Source organism: Rhinoraja longicauda, chromosome 2 (assembly GCF_053455715.1).
Source record: "Rhinoraja longicauda isolate Sanriku21f chromosome 2, sRhiLon1.1, whole genome shotgun sequence".
NCBI lineage: Eukaryota > Metazoa > Chordata > Chondrichthyes > Rajiformes > Arhynchobatidae > Rhinoraja > Rhinoraja longicauda.
The window spans coordinates 92,444,469-92,470,850 of record NC_135954.1 but is presented as its reverse complement, the minus strand read 5'-3'; the positions used below and the strand labels follow the sequence as shown (position 1 = coordinate 92,470,850).

Sequence of the window (26,382 nt, the reverse complement as noted above, 5' to 3'; positions counted from 1 at the left end):
ATTAAGACTGATCGTTAATCTTTCCATTTGGTTTGTGGGAACAGTTCCAGATAAAGCTTTTCAACAGTTTGGGGAAGAAAATGGAGGTGATCTTATTGAAATGTACAGGATCACAAAGGAGATGACATGGGTAGGTGATGACATGGGTCGGTCAGACGAGGGAAGGGCAGACGAGGGCAGGGGAGACACAGGTGGGGCGACGCAGGCAATGGAGATCCGGAGAGGATGTTTGCTGTAGTGGGGTAAAGCAAATGGGGGTGGGCGGCACAGTGGCGCAGCCTTGGAGTTGCTGCCTGACAGCGCCAGAGACCCGGCTTTGATCCTGACTATGGGTACTGTCTGTACAGAGTTTACACGTTTTTCCTGAGATCGCGTGGGTTTTCTCCGGGTGCTCCAGCTTTCAAGCTTCTGTTCCTTCTGCCGGACGGGTGCAGGGAGAAGATAGAATGACCAGGGTATTATCTCTGATATGTGGTCACCCAATTAAGATTGAGATGAGAAGTAATAGCTTCTTTCTGGGGACCTTAAAATCTATGAAGTTTTCTTTGGCAGAGAGTGTGAAGGGTGTTTAATTGTTATAAGCACCAGGACTGGATTCTGAATCCCAATTGCAATCCAATGACTTGAATTGAAAGCTCTCTGTGTACAGGAGGAAACCAACCAGTTTGGGCATTTTGTAATTTCACATGTTGGCCCTGAATGAAGAAGAAGCTAATCTGCTTCAGACAAATTAAAGATTCGCAACACGGGCTGACCTTGCAAGGAATAGGGAGAAAGAGTTTCAAAACTGTAAGACAAGGAAACGATGGGACCTTGGTTAGGATTCACCCCACTGCTGAGTGGGCAGCCAATTAACCATCCTAATCCCTCATATCTATTGTATGTAACCAGGAGCGGCACGGTGGCACAGCGGTAGAGTTGCAGCCTTAAAGGGCCAGAAACCTGGGTTCGATCCTGACTACGGGTGCTATCTGTACAGAGTTTGTACGTTTTCCCTGTGACCGCTTGGGTTTTCTCCAGGTGCTCTGTTCTCCTCCCACACTCCAAAGATGTACAGGCTTGTAGGTTAATTGGCTTCGGTAAATTGTAAATTGTCCCTAGTGTGTAGGATAGTGTTAGTGTGAAGAGATGATCGCTGGTCGGCGCGGGCTCAGTGGGGCCGAAGGGCTTGTTTCCGCGCAGGATCTCTGAAGTCTAAATCTTTATGAGGGTTAGTGCCTTCGAGAGGAACAACTGACCAAATCAAAGTGAAACATCTGCCAATTTTCACTTTGAGATTTTTGAGAAGTCTATCGCTGCTTCTGAACTGTTTGCAAGAATGTGCATTGTACTGCCGACAGCAACTTCAACCTATGCTTAATCTCTCCACTCCCAGGTATACAGGGCAGCCAAACGCAGCGCTGAGGCATTTTAACAAAGCACGCAAGGACAGTGACTGGGGTCAAAACGCTGTTTACAACATGATACAGATATGTCTTAATCCTGACAGTGAGATTATTGGAGGCAATGTGTTCGAAAACCTGGATGACGACTTCAGGTTAGTGAAGCTTTTATCATTACCTCTCTCAATAGCCAACATCATTTTAATTTTGTATAGAGATACTGTGTGGAAATAGGTCTTCAGCCCACCGAGTCCACGCCAACTGTCGATCATCCATTCACACTAGTTCTGTATTATTGCATCCACTCCCTATACACTAGGGCCAATTTTATAGAGGCCATTTAACCTACAAACCCTCACGTCTTTGGAGTGTTGGAAGAAACCGCAGCACCCGGAGGAAGTCCAAGCGGCCACGGGGGAACTTGCACACTCCCCACAGACTGCACCCGAGGTTAGGATCGAACACGGGTCTCTGGCGCTGTGAGGCTTCAGCACTACCAGCTGTGCCACCGTGCTGCCCTATTTTGTTATCTTCAGTGAGGTGGTTGGCCTTGCCAACAAATGCAATCATCAAAGCAATGATAAATCAGTCACAGCAATAGGCATGATCAGGTCATAAAGCCACAAGTGATGGGAGTAGAAGAACCCAAAACATCACCTATCCATGTATTCCAACGATGCTATCTGACCCGCTGAGTTATTCCAGCATTTTGTGTCCTTTGTTTGTAAACCAGCATCTGCAGTTCCTTGTTTCTATCCTGTAAAGTTAAAACAAAAACTAGTTCAAAGATTCTTGATTAATGCAGGTATCTGGGGTTGTGGGGAGATGGCATCAGAATGGGGTTGAGAGGGAAAGATAGATCAGCCAAGATTGAATGGTGGGCCAAATGGTCTAATTCTAATCCTAGAACTTATGATTTTTTTTTTCTCTCTCCCATCTGTAAAAAAAATAGTGGTGAGCCCAATGAAAAGGAGATGGATCAGCTTGCAGTCAGGACAGCAGAGAAGTTATTGAAGGAGTATCATGCTCAAACACAACAGGAACAGGACCAACACATATTGCTGCAGAACAGCTGTCTGATGGCCACCAATGACCGGTCCAACGTGGAAAAGGCGCTCGAGGCATTCACGGACATGGCTGCAGCTAAGGTGACCAAAATGTTGGCGTACTAGCCATAATGGAGTGGCACAGTGGCGGCAGGAGAGATTCGGGCAGGGGAGATGTGGGCAGTGGAGACGCAGAGAAGATGTTTGCTGTGGTGGGGAAGTGTAAAACAGGTGGGAGGCGGCACAACAGCACACCGCCCATATTTAAACTTTTCAAAGTCCTTTGTCACTGGTGAGCTATCAAAAGCCATCAGGGCCAGTCTGAAGAAAGGTCTTGACTCAAAACGCAATCTATCCATTTCTTCCAGAGATGCTGTCTGACCCGTTGTGTTACTCCAACACTTTGTGTCTATCTTCAGCATCTGTTGTTCCTTGTTTCCACATCATAGGTGGTTGGCGCAGTGGTAGAGTGCTGCCTTTCAGCGCCAGAGACCCATGTTCGATCCTCCCTGTGACCATCGCTGGTCTCCTCCGGGTGCTCCGGTTTCCTCCCACATTCCAATGATGTGCAGCTTTGTAGGTCAATTGGCTTCTGCAAATTGCCCCTAGTGTATTGGATAGAACTGGTGATCATTGTTCGGTGCGGACTCGGTGAGTGGAAGGGCCTGTTTCCACGCTGTATTTTTAAACTCAACTAAACAAAATATGGAAATATGGAAGGGTACACATGTCAGTTAAGATCATAGCACTTTAAACCAACAGGAGAAAGTGATTCCATTCTCCCAACTGTTTCCAAGTGCTAAGAACATAAAGCATAGGGCAGCGCGATGGCACAGCAGTAGAGCTGCTGCCTCACAGTGCTAGAGACCCGGATTGAATTCTGACTCGGGAGCTGTCTGTCTGGAGTTGCACGTTCTCCCCTGTGAAAACCCCTGGGTTTCCACCATGTGCTCCGTCCGGTTTCCTCTCGCATTCCAAAGACGTGTAGGGTTTGTAGGTTAATTGGTCTCTGTAAATCCCTCTAGTGTGTAGGACGCAAAAGTGGGTTAATGTAGATCGATGATCGGTGAGGACTCAGTGGGCCAAAGAGCCTGTTTCCACACTGTATGACATGTAGCAACATGTAGCAACTGATCAAAGAGAAACAGAGTTCAAAGTTCTAATGAAGACACAAAAAGACTGTAGATACTAGAATCTTAAGCAAAACACAAAGTGCTGTCAGATAGATAAATTTGAATTGGTATAAATGGTTACTTGATGGTCCGCATGGCGACAATGGGCCAAAGGGCCTGTATCTGTGCTGCAAGAGTTTAATTGGATAGTACTGTAGACTTTTAAATCTAATTAAACATGATCTGTCAATGGCACTAGTGAATCAGATCATCTCTTAATCTTCAAGGGAATGCAAGTTTACAGTGAAATGTTACAGTTTGTATATTTTAACCAACATCTGTGTATGTGTGTAAGATGGCAGGAATACAGTGTATGTGCTTTGCAACCGTTTTAGTTTAGAGATGCAGCATGGAAACAGGCCCTTTGGCCCACCGAGTCTATGCCGACCATCGATCACCCATTCACACCAATTCCATGTTATCCCACTTTCTCATCCACTCCCTGCATACACTGAGGACAATTTCCAGAGGCCAATTGGCCTACTAACTTTGAATAGCATGCAAAACAAAGCATTTTGCTGTTCCTCGGTACATGTGCCAATAATAAATCTAACCCTAAACCTAAACAAACCCGCACACCTTTGGGATGTGGAAGGAAATTGGAGCATTCGGAGGAAACTCACATGGTCACAGGGAGAAAATGCAAACTCCACACAGACAGCATGTGTTTTGTTTGATAGCAAGTCTCAGCAATCAAAATGCAATTCAAAGCTTTCCTCTCTCAGTGAAATATAACCTTGGAGGGTTAATGGTGCACGATGAAATTTGCTATCCTAACACTTAATGGCTTTTCTGAGAGTCATGTTTTATGTTTAGAAGGATCACGTACCTTCACTTCTGGCAGTGGCTCAAGCCTGCATGGTTTTGAAGCTGATTCCTCGGGCTAGGAACCAGTTGAAAAGGATAACAAAATTACCCTGGAATCTGAAGGATGCTGAGGAATTCGAGAAGAGCTGGCTCCTGCTGTCTGATATTTACATTAAGGCAGGAAAATATGACTTGGCAATGGACTTGCTGAAACACTGCTTGCAGTACAACCAGGTGAGGCTGCCGCTGGTAACTGCAACCATGTCTAACAGAAGGCGAGCATGTTTATCGAATGTTAAAGTGGGACAGACATAGCATGAATTTCTTTAGTCAGAGGATGGTGAATCTGTGCAATTCATTGCCACAGACGGCTGTGGAGGCCAAGTAAATGGATATTTTTAAGGCAGAGATAGGTAGATTCTTGATTAGTACGGGTGTCAGGGGTTTTGGGGAGAAGGCAGGAGAATGGGGTTGAGAGGTAAAGATGGATCATCCATGATTGAATGGTGGAGGAGACTTGATGGGCCAAATAGCCTAATTCTGCTCCTATCCCTTATGAACTTATAAAAGTGAATGCTGATAGTCTTTTTCCAGGGTGATACGGTGTGGGGATGGTCCATTCAGGTTTGCAAAAGCCAAGTCAGGGTTGGTAGTGGTGTTCCACCTGCCAGAGCAGAAGCTGTCCGGTTGTTTTGGGTCATACAGGAGTTGAACGCCAGTGGCTGAGGCCCAGTCTTCTAGTGCAGTCGGAAACAGGTGAATTGATCATAGGGAGATGGCAGACCAATTGAACAAATACTTTGGTTCTGTCTTCACTAAGGAAGACATAAACCGTCTGCCGGAAATAGCGGGGGACCGAGGGTCTAATGAGATGGAGGAACTGAGGGAAATCCAGGTTAGTCGGGAAGTGGTGTTAGGTAAATTAAATGGATTAAAGGCAGATAAATCCCCAGGGCCAGATAGGCTGCATCCCAGAGTGCTTTACGAAGTAGCCTCAGAAATAGTGGATGCATTAGTGATAATTTTTCAAAACTCTTTAGATTCTGGAGTAGTTCCTGAGGACTGGAGGGTAGCTAATGTAACCCCACTTTTTAAAAAGGGAGGGAGAGAGAAAACGGGGAATTATAAACCAGTTAGCCTAACATCGGTAGTGGGGAAAATGCTAGAGTCAGTTATTAAAGATGTGATAGCATCACATTTGGAAAGTGGTGAAATCATCGGACAAAGTCAGCATGGATTTACAAAAGGCAAATCATGTCTGACGAATCTTATAGAATTTTTCGAGGATGTAACTAGTAGAGTGGATAAGGGAGAACCAGTCGATGTGTTATATCTGGACTTTCAGAAGGTCTTCGACAAGGTCCCACATAGGAGATTGGTGTACAAACTTAAAGCACACGGTATTGAGGGTTCAGTGTTGAGGTGGATAGAAAATTGGTTGGCGGACAGGAAGCAAAGAGTAGGAATAAACAGGTCCTTTTCGGAATGGCAGGTAGTGACTAGTGGGGTACCGCAAGGCTCAGTGCTGGGACCCCAGTTATTTACAGTGTATATTAATGATTTGGACGAGGGAATTGAATGCAACATCTCCAAGTTTGCGGATGACACGAAGCTGGGTGGCAGTGTTAGCTGCGAGGAGGATGCTAGGAGGCTGCAGAGTGACTTGGATAGATTAGGCGAGTGGGCAAATGCATGGCAGATGCAATATAATGTGGATAAATGTGAGGTTATCCACTTTGGAGGCAAGAACAGGAAAGCAGAGTATTACCTGAATGGTGACCGATTAGGAGAAGGGGAGATGCAACGTGACCTGGGTGTCATGGTGCACCAGTCATTGAAAGCAAGCATGCAGGTGCAGCAGGCAGTGAAGAAAGCGAATGGTATGTTGGCATTCATAGCAAGAGGATTTGAGTTTAGGAGCAGGGAGGTTCTGCTGCAGTTGTACAGGGCCTTGGTGAGACCGCACCTGGAGTATTGTGTGCAGTTTTGGTCTCCTAACCTGAGGAAAGACGTTCTTGCCATAGAGGGAGTACAGAGAAGGTTCACCAGATTGATCCCTGGGATGGCGAGACTTTCATATGAAGAAAGACTGGATAGACTGGGCTTGTACTCGCTGGAATTTAGAAGACTGAGGGGGGATCTTATAGAAACATATATAATTCTTAAGGGGTTGGAGAGGCTAGATGCGGGAAGATTGTTCCCGATGTTGGGGGAGTCCAGAACCAGGGGTCACAGCTTAAGGATAAGGGGGAAGTCTTTTAGGACCGAGATGAGAAAACATTTCTTCACACAGAGAGTGGTGAGTCTGTGGAATTCTCTGCCACAGAAGGTAGTTGAGGCCAGTTCATTGGCTATATTTAAGAGGGAGTTAGATGTGGCCCTTTTTGCTAAAGGGATCAGGGGGTATGGAGAGAAGGCAGGTACAGGCTACTGAGCTGGATGATCAGCCATGATCATATTGAATGGCGGTGCAGGCTCGAAGGGCCGAACGGCCTACTCCTGCACCTATTTTCTATGTTTCTATGCAGCGCCATCTGGGTTAGTTGAACGGTAGCCGCAGGTGGTGCTGTGGCAAGTAAAGACTCCAGCGTACATGCAGGGCGAACCAAAGGTGGGTGTGGAGTCTTTGTGAAGCCTGGTAGAAGGTGGCTTGTATACATTGATGACAGTGACACCTTCGACTTGCGTTGCCGCCCATTCCACGTCGGAGTCAGGTGGGGACATTGCAATCGCTTTCCATTTTGCTGTGTTCCTCACTACCAACCCTGACTTGGCTTTTGCAAACTTGAATGGACCATCCCTACACCGTACCACCCTGGATCACTTCCCGAAATCACAACATCGTCCATCTCTGATTATCCTGGCCAATCCCATCGAGCCGGTCCCAACCATACCTGCGAAGAGGTGGAATTTTCGCAAGGCCAGGTGGGACTAGTTCACAAGTCTGGTGGACTTATGGATCGACAGCCTTCCCACCCCCACCAACCTGGACAATGCCTACTCAATCTCTGCAAACTCCTCATCAGGGCAGCAAAGAGTTCCATTCCTCGCGGCTATCATCAGAAGCTCAACGCCAGCTAACCGTCACCCTCAATGGGTCACCCCTATCCTACAACCCATTTCCTACATACCTCGGGGTGAAACTAAATCGGCAGCTGACCGACAAGCAACACCTTGAAGCTCTCCGTGCTAAAGTCTCGGCACAGAACAACCTCCTGCGAGCTTGGCTGGATCATCATGGGGCGCCAGGACATCTACTCTTTACACAAGTGCTCTTGCACTCGTGTACAGCGCCGCTGAGTACGCCGCCCCAGCATGGTGCCACAGCGCTCATACCAGCAAGCTAGACGCCACCCTCAACGACAGCATGCGTATCATCACTGGCAGCCTACGCCCTAGTCCGACGGATCTCCTGCCGGTGCTCGCAGGTATCGCACCCACCAAGCTTCACAGAGAGTTCTTCACTCATAGGCTGGTGTGCAAGGCCCCATCGGACGACAAACATCCTTTGCACCACCTCGCCCAGGATTCACAGCAACTGGGACCTCAACGCCTGTCGTCTCGTCACCCTTTCTCCCATCATGCAGTGACCCTCTGTGGCTCCGGTTTCAACATACTAGGAGCATGGAGAACCAGCTGGGAACAGACATCGCAACCTCCTCAATTCACTGTCGCACCGAACACCACAGCCCCACCCGGCTCGGACATGCCCCACAAAGAGTGGGTCGCCCTGAACAGGCTCCTCACAGGGGTCGGCCGGTTCAATGCCAACATGCATCGTTGGGGGTTGCGTCCATCAGCAGCCTGCGTGTGCGGAGCAGACCAGCAAACAGCGCAGCACGTCATTTTTGACTGCACTGTCCTCCGTCCCCCTGGTGGAGGGGTAGACCTCACGGCCCTTGACAACAGCACATTGCACTGGCAACAGCGCCTGGAGGGCGTTACATAATTTCTGCTGCCTCAAACGCAAGAAGAAGAAAAAGAAGTCTTTTTCCCAGGGTAGATGCTAATACTGGAGGGCAATGGGCTTAAGGTGATAGGGGAGAGAGGTCCCGCCGGGGAAACTTTTTCACTCTGAGGGGAGTCTGTATCTAGAATGAGCTGACAGAGGAAGCTTCAGAAGTGATACGATTATGACATAAAAGATATAAAAGATATTCTTGCAAAAGATGTATGGATGTGAAGTGTTTAGAGGAATATGGGCCAAATGCGGGCAAATGGATTGAGCCTAAAATAACTTGTTTCGTTTGTTTTGTTTTACATCTGATCATGACAGGAGTGGCTAAAAGTGCCTAGATTTAAAGTACACGTCCACCAACGATTTTCCGGCACCCATGGCTCCAGAGCCTTTCTGGATTATCCTTTTTGCCGGATTAACAGAGGTCACGGCCTCTGAGAGGACGAGACTCTGCTCCGCAAAGCTGACATCGGAAGTCGGCTATGGAAGCGGATTTGCCGGCTCCAGGCGGGCCGGAGTTCCAGAGCCCCAGCCGCAGGGGGCAAATTCAACCCATCGAGTCCCGATGAGGTCGTGATCGGCCTCCTCACCCGCCCTAGGTGCCACATTTTTCAGGCAGACTTCCGGGGTGGGATTTCAAGTCCATTTCAAGTCTCATAAATTTGTCGGCATTAAAGGAGGTGCCGGACCACCAGTTGCCCGAAAATCAATAGTGGACCTGAGAATACTTTAGTGTGAGTTATTTCTGGGTTGTACCGAGGAGGTGAAATAAATATGTGCACATTGTTGATTTAAGTCTGGAAATGTGTCCACCTGAGTTTTATTTTTCGCTGCCCAGTCGTGTTGCAAGGCGTACGAATACACAGGGTTCATCATGGAGAAGGAGCAATCCTACCTGGATGCAGTTGCAAACTACCAAATGGCTTGGAAGTGCAGCAGTGAGGCAAACCCTGCCATTGGTGAGCTGATACATCTTTTGTTAACCTTGTCAGTCAGTAAGAAAAAGTAGGCAAGCCTGGGTGTGGAACATAGAACTGTACAGCACAGGATCAGGCTCTGCAGCCCACAGTATCTGTGCTGAATATCATGCCAAGACCATTATCTTCCTGCACACAAGGATGTCTCTACTAGTGGGAATGTCTAGGACCAGAGGCCATAGCCTCAGAATAAAACAACGTACCTTTAGAAAGGAGAACCTTTATAGTCAAATGCTCATCATATGTTTAACCCAATCATTCTCTTAAACCTCCTTTGGACCCTCTCCAATGCCAGCACATCCTTCCTCAGATATGGGGCCCAAAACTGCTCACAATACTCCAAATGTGGTCTGACCAGTGCCTTATAAAGCCTCAGCATCACATCCCTCCAACAAACTGCTGGAGTAACTCCGCAGGTCAGACATCATCTGTGGAAGGAAATGGACAAACGGAATTTGGGGTCAGGACTCGTCTTCAGACCGGTCATCAATCTGAAGAATGGTCCTGACCTGAAACATCATCTGTCCATCTCCTTCCACAGATGCTTTCTGACCCGCTGAGTTACTCCAGTAGTTTGTTTTATCATTCAAGATTCCAGCATCTTGAGACTTTTGTGTCTCCAAATGCAATATAACTTCTTAATTATTGTAATCAAACCTGCTCAAAATAAAGGCCAATAGAATGTTTAAATCGGGACATTTGGATCTGCCAACTATACAAAAAGTGCCCAGAGGCACATCGACACCTTATGCTGCATCAACAATTTTCTTAAATTCTCACACCATGTATTCCTTTTCTCCCTTGGTAACTCGTGATAGAGACACAATTTCAGCTAGATATGCACAGTGAATGAGTTGGCTGCTGCTACTGAGTTTTATCTGGATTGTCAAGGCAAGAAACAGCCCAAGAACCCGTGATGAAATGATTGGCAGTAGAAGGTGTACCTAGTGAGATGCATTACTTATTTGGATTGTTCAGAATTGGAATTAAAGGTAAATGAATATCATAATATTTATCTGTTTTCCTTTTTCCTTTGTAGGTTACAAACTAGCTTTCAATTACCTGAAAGCAAAAATGTACATGCACGCAATCGACATTTGCCACAAGGTTTGTGTTATGTGAAGAGGTTTAAAATTGAGACATTTTATTTCCTTTAGAGCCTGCGTGTGGTTTTGTTGCCAGATGGCAATTGGATTCTGGGATTTCAAAAACTAGAAAGACGCAAAATGCTGGAGTAACGCAGTGGCTCAGGCAGCATCCCTGGAGAACATGGATAGGTGATGTTTCAGGTTGGGACACGTCTTCAGACTGAGGGGTCCCGACCCAAACCATCACTTATCCATGTTTTCCAAGGATGCTGCCTGACCCGCTGAGTTACTCCAGCATTTTGTGTCTATCTTTGGTATAAACCAGCAACTGCAGTTCCTCGTTATTACAAAAACTAAAGTTGCTTTCCTGAATTTAACAGGTTGATTCGATAGGTTCTCGGCATGAAGGGACAATGATTAGCCAGAGGCCCTGGATCCAGGGACATGACATTGAATCCCACTGCAATCGCAAATGAAAACCCTACAGTTGTCATAAAAACCTATCTGGTTCACTATTGTCCTGCAAGGATGAAAATCTGCCATGCTTACTCTGTCTAGTCTATACGTGATGCCCGTCCCAGTAACATGGTTGATTCAAGTCGAGTATATGGTCATATGCACACACACGGTGAGTTACAGGTGCAACAAAAACCTCATGTGCAGCAGCATCTCAGGCACATAGACACAGACAACACACAAAAACGTAAAGATACATAAATTCTAGAAGGCAGTGGAAAGAAAGAGACTGTGCAAAAACAAACTCAATCTTTAGTGCAAAAATATACAATTGCAAAAACGAGTCCATGGTAGTGCAAGAGGTGGTCTGTAGTGTGCTGTTGCCAGAGTAGAATTAGTTTGGTACAGGTCAGATAGTTGTAGGAACCCTGGTGATGGGACTTCAGGTTTCTCTACTTCCTGCAACACAGGTATAGCGATTGGTGGGGCTCTTTGATGATAGATGCCGCCTTCCTATGGCCTCATGTAGATCCTTTTGATGGTGGGTAGGGCTGTGCCCGTGATGGACTGGGCTGGGTCCACCATTCTCTGCAGCCTCTTGTGTTACTGTCTGTTGAAATTGCTGCATCAGGCCATCATGCAGTCAGTGAGGAGACTTTCTACTTTACATCTATAGAAGTTTGTATTCAGTGACATACCAAAACTCTTTAAACTCACATTGGTGGGGGGTACAGTGGCGCAGAAGTAGAGTTACTGCCTTACTGCGCCAGAGACCCGGGTTCAATCCTGACCACGGGTGCTGTCTGTACGGAGTTTGTGCGTTCTCCCCGTGACCGCTTGGATTTTACTCCAGGTGCTCCAGTTTCCTCCCGCACTCCAAAGGTGTACAGGTGTGTAGGTTAATAAGCTTTGGTAAAATTGTAAATTGTCCCTGGTGTGTAGTATTGTGCCAGTATACAACGATTGCTGGTTGACGAGGACCCAGTGGGCCGAAGGGCCTGCTTCCACGCTGTATCTCTAAAGTCTGATGGGACACTTTATAGACTTGTTTCTAATTTATTATTTAGGCACTCATCTTGTTTTTTGCAGTCTTTTTTTTATGGTCGTAGAATGTATGTATGAGTTATGAATAATTTATATATAATTGATGTTTCTGTGTGATGTCTGAGTCTAGGTGCCTGTGATCTTGCTGCAAATAAGAGTTTAATTGTGCCTGTACCTCACCACGCATGGGCATCTGACAATAAACTCGACCTGACTTGGAATGTAGGGAGCGTGAGATGGGAACAATGTATGATGGTCAGTGCGGACTCGGTGGGTCAAAGGGACTGTCTCCATGCTGTATGATTATGGCTCTGATAGACTCCTGCCCACATCCAGAGACTTGGGAACCTTACCTTGGTCCGTTATGGAGATCTTGTATGTGACACACATGGATCATGTGCAGGCAGATGAGATCAATTTAACTTGCCATCGTGTTCAGCACAAACATTGTGGGCTGTGTTGTACTGTTTTATGTTCTACATTGTTCCCATTCCTGTGTTGTACTGTTTTATGTTCTATATATTGTTCCCATGGACCCTCGTTCTTGAATGCTCTGTGTTCCCATTTTCCAGGTGCTGAAAAATCATCCAACTTATCCAAAGATTCGAAAGGAAGTTTTTGAGAAGGCTAGAGCATCTCTTAAACCCTAGACATTTCAAATGTTTTCCATAATTTCAGGGAGTATTGGAGAAATGTACAAGAATAAATGACCAACAAAAATAAAATTCACAATGATTGGGTTCGTTATCTTTAATTTCTAAATGGGACTTAAAACATCATACCAAACCAAACATTGATTGGCATATTTATAAGGTCATAAGATCATAAAGAATAGGAGTAGAATTAGGCCATTCGGCCCATCGTCTACTCAGCCATTCAATCATGGCTGATCTATCTCCCCTAACCCCATTCTGCCTTCTCCCCATAACCTCTGACACCTGTACTAATCAAGAATCTATTTATCTCTGCCTTAAAAATATCTACTGACTTGGCCTCGACATCCTTCTGTGGCAAAAAAATCCACAGATTCACCATCCTCTGACTAAAGAAATTTCTCCTCATCTCCTTCCTAAAAGAATGTCATTTAATTCTGAGGCTATGACCTCTAGTTCTAGACTCTCCCACTAATGAAACATCCTCTCCACATCCACTCTACCTAAGCCTTTCACTATTCTGTATGTTTCAATGAGGTCCCCCCTCATAGGCCCAGTGCTGACAAACGCCCATCAAAAGTTAACCGACTCATTCCTGGGATCATTCTTGTGAACCTCCTCTGGACCCTCTCCAGAGCCAGCACATTCTTCCTCAGATATGGTGCCCAAAATTGCTCACAATATTCCAAATGCGGCCTTACAAGCGCCTTATAGAGCCTCAACATTGAAACAATCACCACAAATCCTACGTAAATGTCCCCTTTCTTTTGGAGACTTTAAAGTTAGGGAGTTGCCTTTCATGAAAAGAAACACATGAAGTGGCCTTAAAGGGCAGCATAGTGGTGCAGCGGTAAAGTTGCTGTCTCACAGCGTTGGAGATCCGGGTTTAACCCTATCCCAGGATGCTGTCTGTGTGGAGTTTGTACGTTCCTCACTGTGACCGCGTGATTTTCCTCCCACATCCCAAAGACATGCTGGTTTGTAGGTTAGCTGGCTTGTGTAAAGTGCCCCTTGTGTGTAGGATGCCTCTAGTGTGTGGGATAACATAGAATTAGTGTACGTGTGATCGATGGTCAGCATGAACTTGGTGGGCCGAAGGGCCTGTTTCCATGCTGTATCTCTAAAATAAAATCTAAAACCCACAGCAACCTGTCACAATCTATCTTTTGTCCATAATATACTTTGCGTGCAGTCCACAGTATGGAAAAACAAGCCAATACCACAATGTTTGGAAAAGCAAAGGCTTGCACTCTTGTCCTTACCTGTAACCAGAGCAGGTAAGTACCATAGGGCTTCACTGTTGCAAAGGCAGGACTGAGAAATACAATCCAACATTGCGATAGGGCGGTCTGGCTGCAGTAATGGATGCTCTACCCTAACAGTTATTAAATCATTAATGTGGAAGCCTGCGCTAACTAACCACTTTAAACACCCTTCCTCAACAGTGTAATTTAAATTCAAATGAGGATCTGGATTTTAAAACAAATACAGGTACTTGTTATTGGTAGTGATGACTATAAAGCTGTTACACTGTGGATGGCTCGATTGTAATCATGTAATGTCTTTACGCTGAATGGTTAGCACGCAACAAAAGCTTTTCACTGTACCTTGGTACATGTGACAATAACCTGAACTAAACTAAAACCCAACGGGTTCACCAATGCCCTTTTGGGAGGACAGTAAGGCAGCGTAGCAGTAGAGTTGCTGCTTTACAGCGCCAGAGAACCAGGTTTGATCCTGACTATTGTCTTCCCAATGATCCTGAAATAGTCTTCCCAGGCCCATTGCAGATGGTTTAATTGATTCATTATTGGAGCTTGCAGCTTAGTGAATAATTTAGTGCAACTCCCTCTCATTACCTGGATGCATCATGGGTGAGACCTTCCTTACTTTTGTCCACAGCCTGTTCTCTATGAAACTTTTTGTCACACACTGTTTCTGGATGAATGCCCCATCAACACTTGCCTCCAGGCTCAGAGGAGGGGAAGGTCTTGCATTTCTGTATCACTCCTCGCAACTGTAGAACTTCCCAAAGCACGTTTTGGTTCCAATACTTTTGAGGTGTAACGAAAAGACAATTTGTTTCACAGACAGAATTACGGACCAGGTAATCTGCTTTACTGAAGACACAAGGAACATCGGGTGGCATGGTGGCGCAGCGATAGAGTTGCCGCCTTACAGCGCCAGAGACCTAGGTTCAATCCTGACTATGGGTGTTATCTGTACTGAGTTTGTATATTCTCCCTGTGACTCGGTTTTGACCGGGTGCTCCATTTTCCTCCCACTCTCCAAAGATGTGCAGGTTTGTAGGTTAATTGGCTTCAGTAAAAATTTTAAATTGTGTAGGGGCGTGCTAGTATATGGGATGATCACTGGTGGGCACAGATTCGGTGGGCCGAAGGGTCTGTTTCCACACTATCTCTAAAGTCTAAATCTACAATCCTTATTTGGTCTGGTCTACATCTGTCATTGCAAAATCCACCTCATGTTGTAGACTCTTAAACACACAATGAAATAGTCCAGCTAACCATTATCAGTGAAATCACAATCCCCCCAAAATGAGCAGAAGTTGTAGAAACTGGGGAAATGCAAGAGAGGGCTCCATCAACTGTAGAAGAAGGGAAGCCATGTTTCCTGAAAGAGGAACACATGTCGGATGTCCTGGAATGGAAGACTTCATCTTGTGAGCAGATGCAGCAGAGACAGAGAAACTGGAAGAAAGAGACGGCGTCTGGGCAAGAAAAGGTGCCATCCAGGTAGGCGGGTGGGTTTGGAGCAGTGCCTTTATTGTGATGGTACTTCTAAAAGTCAGTATTTCGTATTATAGCCACTTGTCACCTATGCTTATTAATCCTGCCGGCCACCTTCTTTAGGTGCACGAAACATAGCACTGGTTTATAGTAAATATCAGTTGATGGTTTGTCTCCTGAGATGGAAACGGAGAAATCAATGAAAGGGCGAGAAGCGTCAGAAAAGGTTCAAATTAAATTTTGAGAGCGGGGTGAAAGTTAGTGGCTAGGAGTAGAAATTGGGAAGGTAGTAGATAAAATGGACAAGTTTCACATGGGTGTAGGAAGTAGCTCCAATGCACTTAGTGTAACAGATAAAGAGCTGGGACATGGTGCCAGAGAGTATTTGGAACAAAGACTGTTCCACATGATCAACAAAAAGACAGGTGTATCTGGGACCCATGCAGGCAACCCATAGCTACACCTTTGATTTGTAGGAAGTGAGAGGAGCTAAAGACAAGTTGTTCAGAATAAGAACAAATTCTGCCAGGTGGATGATGTTGGTGGAGAGGAACTGGTTGGAGAAGGGTCTCGACCCGAAACGTCACCCATTCCTTCTCTCCCAAGATGCTGCCTGACCTGCTGAGTTACTCCAGCATTTTGTGAATAAATCGATTTGTACCAGCATCTGCAGTTATTTTCTTATAGGAACTGGTTGGATATTTGTTGCAGAAAGAAGCAGAGGACGTAGAGACCTTCCAGATGGAGGTGTATAAGAACCCGACATCCATAGATGAGTGGGAGACAGCACCGTGGCACAGCAGGTAGAGCCGCTGCCTCACTGAGCCAGGTTTGATTCTAACCTGGGGAGCTGTCTGTGTGGAGTTTGCATGTTCTTCCTGTGACCACAGGGGCTTTCTGTGGGTGCTCCGGTTTCCTCCCACATCGCAGGCGAGCGGTTTGTAGGTTAATTGGCCTCTAAATTGTCCTGAGTGCGTAGGCAATAGATGAGAGAGTGGGATAACATAGAATAGTGTGAACAGGTGATCGATAGTTACCATGGACTTGGTGGACTGAAGGAAAGGCAGAAAATGCTGGAGTAACTCAGCGGGTCAGACAGCGAACTGAAACGCTGTCTATCCATGTTCTCCGTAGATGCTGCCTGACCCACTGAGTCACTCCAGCACTTTGTGACTTTTGTTGGTAAACCAGCATCTGCAGTTCTTTGTTTCTACTGGTGAATAAGAGCCTGTTTCCAATGTGGTACCTTTCGATCAATCAAAACAGGCAGAAACAATGGGCCTACCATGACAGTCCTGTCTGTGATCTGTGGGCCTATCTTCCCTTGTCCAATCCCTTCCCACCTATGTCCAAGACACCTCACATGCCCTTCGACTCTTTATTCATATTTACTCCAGACATTCAGTCCTCTAACCTCCATACCCCACCAGGAAGGCCTAGTCCTAAAAAATTCTACCAGTTCCAGTTCGTAACCTTGTATCCCTGTCATTAGCACATTTCCTCAGCCAACATGGACCCCACGTTTCTTGAGGTCACCTTTGCCAGCCCTGATTTGTTTTGGCCTTTTCTTGCCTCCAGTTCTCACCCATCCCCCCCCCCCCCCCCCCCCCATCTCATCCACTACTACTTTCAGTCTGAAGAAGGTTCCGACCCAAAACATCATCTATTCCCTTTCTCCAGAGACACTGCCTGACCCTCTGAGTTTCTGCAGCATTTTGTGTCTATCCGGTATAAACCAGCATCTACAGTTTCTTCCTACACAATGGATCTTGTGTATTATATAAAACCGGAAATGTGGGATTGGGTCATTATCAGCTTTAAGACTGTGAGGGAAAATCTCCTCATGTGATGAAATATGTGACAATGTGGGAAATAGTGGCCCTGTGATCTCTTGGTCTAGGGGTTGGTCAGAGGAAGTATCCAAGAACTGCTATCTAGCCTCTGCAAGGTAGAGATCAGTCCATCAGACTATTGGTGCTGCTGCCGCTGCTTCACAGCACCAGAGACACAGTTTGATTCTGACCTCGGGCGCTGTCTGTATGGAGTTTGTATGTTTTCCGTTTGACTGTGTGGGTTTTCTCCAGGTACTCCGGTTTCCTTCCCAAATCCCAAAGACGTGTGGGTTTGTAGGTTAATTGGCCTCTAAAATTCGCCTACTGTGTAGGGAGTGGATGAGAAAATGGGATAACAGAACAAGAGTGTACATTGTGGACCTCTGACTTTTTCAATACTGTATCGTTAAACTAAATTTATATGCTGTAACTGTAATTATTTTTGTGCACAACCCACAGGCATTGCCACTTTCATTTCACTGCACATCGAGTATGTGTATGTGACAAATAAATTTGACTTGACTTGACTTGACAATGCTGCCAAACTTGTCTGCGAGTTTGATGAACTGGGTTGGGATTTGCAAAGAGAAGGGAGTGGTGGAGTGGTGATGTTTTGGGCTGGAGTGGTGATGTTTTTCCCCACTAAACTGCTGCCTCACCCAGATCTCCAGATGTAATCTCAATGGCACAACCTTTTATAAGTGATTTTGTGCTGACATTAATAAAGTTGAGGCACAAGGAAATTACAGCACAGGAGAAGCCAAAATGGTTTGTTGCAGGAACATCTGTACTGTAACAGAGCCTTTTTCATGTTGACTGTTTAAGATGACCCAAATTTAGCTGGATACAAATTCAAATCTTTGGGATGAAAGCATTTATTGTGAATGAACTGTGATTATTTATTCCCCGAGTTCCTCTGGAAATATGAGCTGCAGCCATGTTTATAGTTTTATAAATGAATGTCAGTCCTCGGGATTGTGTTTACATACTATTTATATCTTTATATACAATGCAGGTTTCAAAATACACTTGCATTTTTCACATGAATAAGGAGTTAAGTATTTCCTCCTGATAAAAAGTTGCTAAAAGTGAGTATTTTGTATCCTCTGGAGTTTGCAGAGGTTTAGAAAACGGCTATTTATCCACCACATCATGCTTGCAATTTGGGATTGAGTTTGTAAATCCGATCACATACATCAGCAAGGATGCACTTCACTGGAGAATAGTCTTGAAATGTTTCTGACCTAGAGCCTTTAGTCCTGGCTGATTTGAAACAACACCAAAACCTTTTACCCAGAGTAGGGGATAAAGAACCAGAGGACATAGGTTTAAGGTGAGAGGGGAAAGATTTAATTGGAACATGTGGGACAACTTTTTCTCAAAGTGGGTGAGTATATGGAACGAGCTGCCAGGGGAGGTAGTTGAGGCAGGTACTGTAACAACATTTAAAAGACATTTAGTCAGACACATGGGTAGGAAAGAATTAGAGGGTTATGGGCCAACCACAGGCAGGTGGTTCTACAGTAGATAGGTCATCTTGGTTGGCATGGGCAAATTGGCCTAAAGGGCCCAAAAGGCCAATTTCCCATGCTGTATGACACTATGACTCTAACTTGAGTTTGATATAAACAGCTGGGTTTGTTTTCCTGATATCATTTGGCATAGTTTCTTTCAAGGCCCAGCAACATCACAAGTCACTTTATAACCAAAAAAATAATTTGTCATTTGGAATTGTAATAGGATGGGGATGCAGAGAGAGACTGAATAGTGCAAATATTGTTGGTGCCTGTGAAGAGAATGTGATGAAAGAGACAAATTCGGACCAGGGGGAGAAATTAAAATGATGGAACGATGAGATACAAAAAAAAAATGGATAATGGGTATCTGAAGTAACACAGACAATGCTGGAAACAGCAGATTTGTGGAGGGGGTGAACATTTAATGTTACAGGTTACAGGGATGCTGTCTAACCTGCTGAGTTACTCCAGCACTTTGCATTTCTTTGTAAATCAGCACCTGCAGTTCCTTGTTTATCGATGTTACAGGTTTCCTTTGCATCAGAACTGGTCAATTGCCATTTAATTCAACAACCTTGGTCGTAAGATCAGAAGACACAGGAGCAGAATTAAGCTCTATGGCCCATCGAGTCTACTCTGCCATTCGATCATGGATGATCTATTTTTCCCTCAGACCCATTCTCCCGTCTTCTCCCCATATACTTTGATGCCCTTACTCATCAAGAACCTATCATTCTCCTCTTCAAAAACACCTCAATGACTTGGCCTCCACTGCCATTTGTGGCAATGAATTTAACAGATTCACCACCCTCTGGCTAAAGAAGAACTGCAGATGCTGCTTAAGAAACAAAAGGACACAAAGTGCTGAAGTAAATCGGCAAGTCTGGCAGCAAGGCGACTTTTAAGGCGACTGCCGGCAACTGTCAAAGTCGTAGCAGATGGACGAAAAACTTATTTTGTTTTTACCCTACGCCTACGACAATGACCACGACAATGCCTGCGACAAGCTTCGACAATCTACCACCTAGGTGACGGCAAGTTTAGGTGACGGCAAGTTGCAGACAACCGGCGATCCAGTCTTCGCGACATAGGACGTCCACTACGACAGGGACCACGACAACCGACGACAACCTGCACTTATGTGGAGGTGTCACAAGCACAACTCAACTCTTTCCACGAAATAACTCAGCAGACAATCGAATTTATATCAAACGTTCAAGTGAGCAGTCAGGTCGATACAAGTTACTTTTTTTGTGAAACTAGCACCTGGCTAAGAGATTACACCGTCTTCGGAAACATTGCGAAATTCCCACGCTTACCTGACCGTCAAACTGTCGCCTCTAATCTACCTGTCAAATGTCTTGACGGTAAATAAATTGGTTAAACAAAACAATCTTCTGGTATCTTCAAATGGCTTTTAAAAATTTTAAGTGGATGCGTTTTTAGAAAATGTACACGCCCGAATTCGTGAAAAAAAATCTATGAAATTGAGAACGTCTGTAAATGGAAGTGGCTGTCAAAGTGTGTATCATTGATTGCCACTTGAGTGGATATATAGTATGAAAGTGTATATTTGCAGTGTGAAAGCGTGGACATGAATATAAATGAGTGGATGCCACCCTTCACGTGTCTGAGTGAACCCGACAAATTTGGGTCGACGACTGATAGTGATTGTCTCAGGCTGTGGCTGTTCTGAAACCGCTGGTCTCAGCAGTATCCGGGAGCGCTCTGCTCCAAAGCAAAGATCTATTTCACGCGGAAGATGGACACAAAAAGTTGGAGCAACTCAGCGGGACAGGCAGCATCTCTGGAGAGAAAGAATGGGTGCGTTTCAGGTCGAGACCCTTCTCTTCGGCTTAAACCAGCATCTGAAGTTCCTTCTTACACAGATCTATCACGCTATTATTTTAATGAAAGGAGAGCAGGGACCCGTGTGTCAGTTGCTGGCATTAATCTATATATTAGCTCTAAACTTTTCCAGGTAATCTGTTAAGACGTGACAAGCGGTATATTGATCTGGATAGACACAAAATGCTGGAGTAACTCAGCGAGTCAGGCAGCAGCTCTGGAGGAAAGGAATTCCATTCCTCCAGAGTTGCTGCCTGACCCGCTGAGTTACTCCGGCATTTTGTGTCTATCTTCGGTGTAAACCCATATCTGCAGTTCCTTCTGAGGACCAGTAGTCAGGACAGATACGAGTTTGACACATGTTAACTGTAAATTTAAACATTTCAGTGTGTGTGTGTGTGTGTGTGAGAGAGAGAGAGAGAGAGAGAGAGAGAGAGAGAGAGAGAGAGAGAGAGAGAGAGAGAGAGAGAGAGAGAGAGAGAGAGAGAGAGAGAGAGAGAGAGAGAGAGAGAGAGAGAGAGAGAGAGAGAGAGAGAGAGAGAGAGAGAGAGAGAGAGAGAGAGAGAGAGAGAGAGAGAGAGAGAGAGAGAGAGGTAGAGAGAGAGAGAGAGGTAGAGAGAGAGAGAGAGGTAGAGAGAGGTTTTTATGAACAAAGTTGGTTTGCCTTACGTGTAGGAAAAAAACTGCAGATGCTGGTTTAAATGGAAGGTAGACACAAAATGCTGGAGCAACTCAGCGGGTCAGACAGCATCTCAGGAGAGAAGGAATGTGTGACGTTTCGGGTCGAGACTCTTCTTCAGACTGATGAAGGGTCTCAACCCGAAACGTCACCCACTCCTTTTCTCCCGAGATGCTGCCTGACCCGCTGAGTTACTCCAGCATTTTGTGTCTACCTTTGGTTTGCCATGCATTCACTTTATTACATAAGACTTGTTCATTGTAATGCTGATCAATTTAGATGACAATGACGGTAGGGGTCAATTTACAAACACCAGTGAGGGGGGTGGGGGTGGTGGGATTAAGATTGGTTTACCACAAGAAACACTATTCGGAAGCATTTCACTGGCTGTAAAGCGTGTTCAGGCTGCAGGCCACGAAGGGGGACACATAATTTCACGTTTATTTTAGTTAACGAGATGAAAGCCAGTTTCGTTTATTGTTCTTTGGCACTGCTAAGAACAAAGTGCACAAGGAGTGCAAATAGCCCAGGAATAATTACTTTGGAGTGTGGCATCTCTCTCCACAAAAACGACATTGTCCATCTGCATGAAGATAAGTTACTGACATGGAGAGTAAACTGTTCTTTTGCAGTTTCCTTCATATTCCATATTTGTTTGTAGAGTGTCCCTTTTGATCCATTACAAATATGCTCCGTTACATTCAGTTACATTACATATCGGCCTATTTCGATGGACCAGTTAGGTTGATTCCATCATGTTCGTGTCTTCATCAACAATGGGCATATGTGGGTACTTCTGGATATTATGGTAAAGTCCCACGATCCAATGAAACTAAAAGATGGCAAAAAGAACCAAGTCTCGCAAAACCGAAATATACCTCGTAATAGACATCGGAGGTGTAACCTTGCAGGACGAAATGTGAAGGAAGGAACTGCAGATGCTGGTTTAAACCGAAGATAGGCACAAATGCTAGAGTAACAGCGGGACAGGTAGCATCTCTGGAGAGAAGGAACGGATGACGTTTCGGATCGAGATCCTTCTTCAGACTAGGCAGGGGAAAGGGAAACGAGGGATATAGACGGTGATGTAGAGAGATATCGAACAAATGAATGAAAGATATGCAAACAAGTAACGATGATAAAGGAAACGGCTCACCTAGCAAACAGCTAACAATGGCCTGTTTCCTTTATCATCGTTACTTTTATCATCATTACTTTTTTGCATGTCTTTCATTCATTTGTTCCCCATCTCTCTACATCACCGTCTCTATCTCTCGTTTCCCATTTCCACTGACTCAAGTCTGAAGGGTTTCGACCCGAAACGTCACCAATTCCCCTCTCCAGTGATGCTGCCTGTCCCGCTGAGTTGCTCCGGCTTTTTGTGTCTATCTTCTATAAGCATGCAGGAATCTCATGGTTGCAAAGAGAAAGACGACGGCCTATTTTCCGATGTCCCCAACGGAGTAATTGACGAATTTCGCAAACTCCGAGGCGAATTGGCGGAACCCCTTGACACTGGGCTAACAAAATGATGCTGGGCAATCAGGAACATTAAATAATAAATCGTTGGAAAAACACTTGTGTAAATAAACAGAGAACCTATACCCAATTTTCACATATATAAGCGCAGATTTTAGAAAAAAATTGAGCTTGATAAATAAACAGCTTGTGTTTCAAATCAGGAAACTCACATTTAAGTAGTAGATATTGAAACATAATTACCTAGAAGAAACCTATCGCCGAAACAGATTCAGATTATTGTGGCTCCATTGTGTAATATTCTACCTCAACTTCTAATCATGGTTATTTAAAGCGTACCTGGACCAAATCAAGTATAATATAATAATAATAATAATATAATATAATATTCATTTATTGTCATTGCAACGAGTACAACGAAATTAAAAAATAGCCAATCCTGACGGTGCGTACAAACATATATGCAATAAATGCAAAAACAAATAAATACATAAATACAATTAAATACAATTATATTAAGTACAAGATTTTTTAACGGTGTTGCCTAGTGCAAAGGTAGAGTTCAGTTCTCGTATGGCCCTGGGGTAAAAACTGTTCTTAAGTCTGTTTGTTCGGGATTTGATCGACCTGAAACGTCGACCAGAGGGCAGATGAACAAACAGACGGTGGCCGGGGTGGGATGGATCTTTTATTATTTTGCCTGCTCTACTGAGGCAGCGTAGTCTGAACAGGTGCTCCAGGGAGGGCAGTGAGCAGCCGATGATCTTCTGGGCCGTCGTGATGACCCTCTGAAGGGCCTTCCTGTCCTTTTCTGAGCAGCTGGCATACCATGTGGTTATACAGTATGCCAGCACACTCTCGATGGAGCAGCGATAGAAGGACAACATGATCGCTTACCGCGGGAAACAATAAGGGTCGCTGTGTTATCCTTTGTATCTGCGTTTTGGTCTATTCCCCTCTTTCCCCAACACACTGATTACTCCAGGTGCTGTCGCATTGCTTCGTGCAGGTGTCCGCCCCCCTTTGACAGCGGTCTCCGCCCTCCATTCCACAGCTGGCTGTTGCAGCTGAACTTTTCTGTGGGCGGGTTTGGACAGTTCTGTCAGTTTTGACAGTAGGCGTTAACCTACCACACCTGGGGGCAGCATGCGACAGCGCCCGCAATAAGCTACGATACTTGGCGACAAGCCAGCTGTCGCCAAAAAAATTGGAGCAGGTAACCTTTTGGCCGATATCCGCTACGACTCATTGAAGACTCCTCACGAACATGCCCGCGACACCCCGGCGAACGTGCGGCGACAGCCTAGTTGCCGGCAGTCGCCTTAAAATCGCCTAACTGGGACAGGCCCTTAAGGAGTGGAATGACAAATAAACTAAATTAATTCATTCAAGATCACCCCCTCATCCTCCTGCGCTCGGACCGAGGAACAATGTCCTCGCCTGCCCAACAACCTTTCCCTCGTTTCCTGGCAACATCCTGGTAAATCTTCTCTGCGCCCTTTCCAGCTTGTCAACACATTCCCTGCAATGATGCACAGTCCACCTGCGCGGTGCTGGGTTTCTGGTGGACGCTGTGCTGCGGCCCGGCCCGGCGCGGTGCTGGGTTGTTAGAGCGCCCGCCATGGCAACCAGGGCAGGAAGTGACGTCAGAACGCGTGGCCGCGCGACGAGGCGGAGGGCGCGAGCCGGGACCGTTGAACGGTCGCCGGCGGTGCCCGGCCCGGCACCACCACCACCACCACCACCCGGCCCGGCACCACCACCCGGCCCAGCCCAGCACCACCCAGCCCAGCACCACCACCCGGCTCGGCACAGCACCACCACCCGGCTCGGCCCGGCCCTACACCGTCCTACACTGCCCGGCCCCGCACTACCTCGCCCTGCCCGGCCCTGCATCGTCCTACACTGGCCGGCCCGGCCTGGCCCTGACTGCACTGCCCGGTCCTGCCCTGCAGTCCGGCTCGGCTCGGCTCGGCACGGCACTGCCCCTGCTCCTGCCTATGTTTATGCGTCAGATATCCAGCTTCATCAGGCGGCAAGGTAAGCGGGCCGGCCGCTGGCTTTCTCTGTGACTCCGCGCATTTATAACGAGCGTGTCGGAAGTAACTGCACATGTTGGTTTACACAGAAGACACACAAAATGTTGGAGTAACTCAGCGGTTAACAATTCTTTCCTACTCGTTGTCAATAACTCGTTTTCACCTAGCCCACAGCCAACAATGGGCCGTTTCCCTTGATCATCGTTATTTTTTTTGCATATATTTCATTCATTTGTTCTGTATCTATCTATATCACCGTCTATATCCCTCGTTTCCCTTTCCCCTGACTCTGTCTGAAGAAGGATCCAGACCCGAAATGTCACCTATCCACATTCTCCAGAGATGCTGTCTGAGTTACTCCAGCAAGTTGCGTCTTTCACTGTTGTTTTAAACCTGGAGTTTGTACTTGCATTACAGTGCTTTCACAATGCCTTGCCAGTGTCAGTGACCCTCATATCTGAGGAAAGGTGATCAAAAAATTGACGTGTTCGCACACGTACCTTTCACACTTCAGTTGCAGACACAAAAAGCTGAAGTAACTCAGCGGGACAGGCAGCTTCTCTGGGGAGAAGGAATGGGTGACGTTTTGGGTCGAGACCCTTCTGCTGGATAAATTGTGCCACGAATGAGTAATGGGAGGCTGGGTGATCCGGTAGAGGTCATCCCCATGTTACAGCAGATTTCCGTTGTTGTAAACAAAGGAGTTGTAGATGCTGGTTTACAGAAAAGAGCACAACATGTTGGAGTAAGTCAATGAGATAGGCAACATCTGAAGAAAGGTCAAGATGTCCCAAAACGTCACCTATCCATGTTCTCCAGAGAGCAGCATGCCTCACCCTCTGAGTTACTCCAGCATTTTGTGATGGGTGCCTTTAAGCAACACAAAGATTGGGTGAACCAAATTGGTAACAACGTTGAGGAGGAGGATTTCCTGGAGTGTATACGGGATGGTTTTCTAAGTCAATATGTAGAGGAACCAACTAGAGGGCAGGCCATCCTAGACTGGGTACTGTGTAATGAGGAAGGATTAGTTTGCAATCTTACTGCGCAAAGCCCCTTGGGCAACAGTGACCTTAATGTGGTGGAATTCTGCATTAAGATGGAGAGTGACACGGCTAATTCAGAGATGAGGGTCCTGAACTAAAGGAGAGGAGACTTTCATGGTATGAGACGGGAATTGGCAAAGATAGACTGGCAAATGATACTTAAAGGGTTGACGGTGAAGATGCAATGGCAAAGATTTAAAGATTGCATGGATGAATTACAATTGTTCATCCCTGTCTGTGGCTAACAAGGGAAATCAAGGATAGTGTTAAATCCAAGGAAGAGGCACATATTGGCCAGAGGGGGCAGCAAACCGGAAGACTGGGAGAAATTTAGAATTCAACAGAGGAGGACAAATGGGTTAATTAAGAGGGGGGAAATAGAGCATGAAAGAAAGCTTTTGGAGAATATAAAAACTGACTAAAAGCTTTTTTGGTATGTGAAAAGGGAAAGATTAGTGAAGACAAATGTAGGTCCCTTATAGTCATAAGCAGGTGAATTTATAATGGCAAATAAGGAAATGGCAGACCAGTTAAACAGGTACTTTGTTTGCTTCTTCCTTAGTGAAGACAGAACCAATCTCCAAAAAATACGAGGGGAGGGAGGAACTG

At 45.7% G+C, this 26,382-nt stretch overlaps 2 protein-coding genes across 2 annotated transcripts in view; both read left to right on the top strand.

The window, feature by feature from the left end:
* Window positions 1-12,580, top strand: part of LOC144607006 (tetratricopeptide repeat protein 21B-like) — an 82,260-nt gene extending 69,680 nt beyond the window's left edge. The window contains exons 25-30 of the mRNA XM_078423539.1: window positions 1,376-1,537; window positions 2,335-2,530; window positions 4,417-4,641; window positions 9,204-9,324; window positions 10,382-10,449; window positions 12,503-12,580. Of these exons, the coding sequence (XP_078279665.1) occupies window positions 1,376-1,537; window positions 2,335-2,530; window positions 4,417-4,641; window positions 9,204-9,324; window positions 10,382-10,449; window positions 12,503-12,580 (850 nt within the window). The remainder of the gene's footprint in view (window positions 1-1,375; window positions 1,538-2,334; window positions 2,531-4,416; window positions 4,642-9,203; window positions 9,325-10,381; window positions 10,450-12,502) is intronic.
* Window positions 12,581-24,599: 12,019 nt separating this feature from the next.
* guk1a (guanylate kinase 1a) overlaps window positions 24,600-26,382 on the top strand; it is a 55,944-nt gene continuing 54,161 nt past the window's right edge. Inside the window, exon 1 of the mRNA XM_078424140.1 lies at window positions 24,600-24,728. Coding sequence (XP_078280266.1) covers window positions 24,689-24,728 — 40 coding nt within the window. The 5' untranslated portion in view covers window positions 24,600-24,688. The remainder of the gene's footprint in view (window positions 24,729-26,382) is intronic.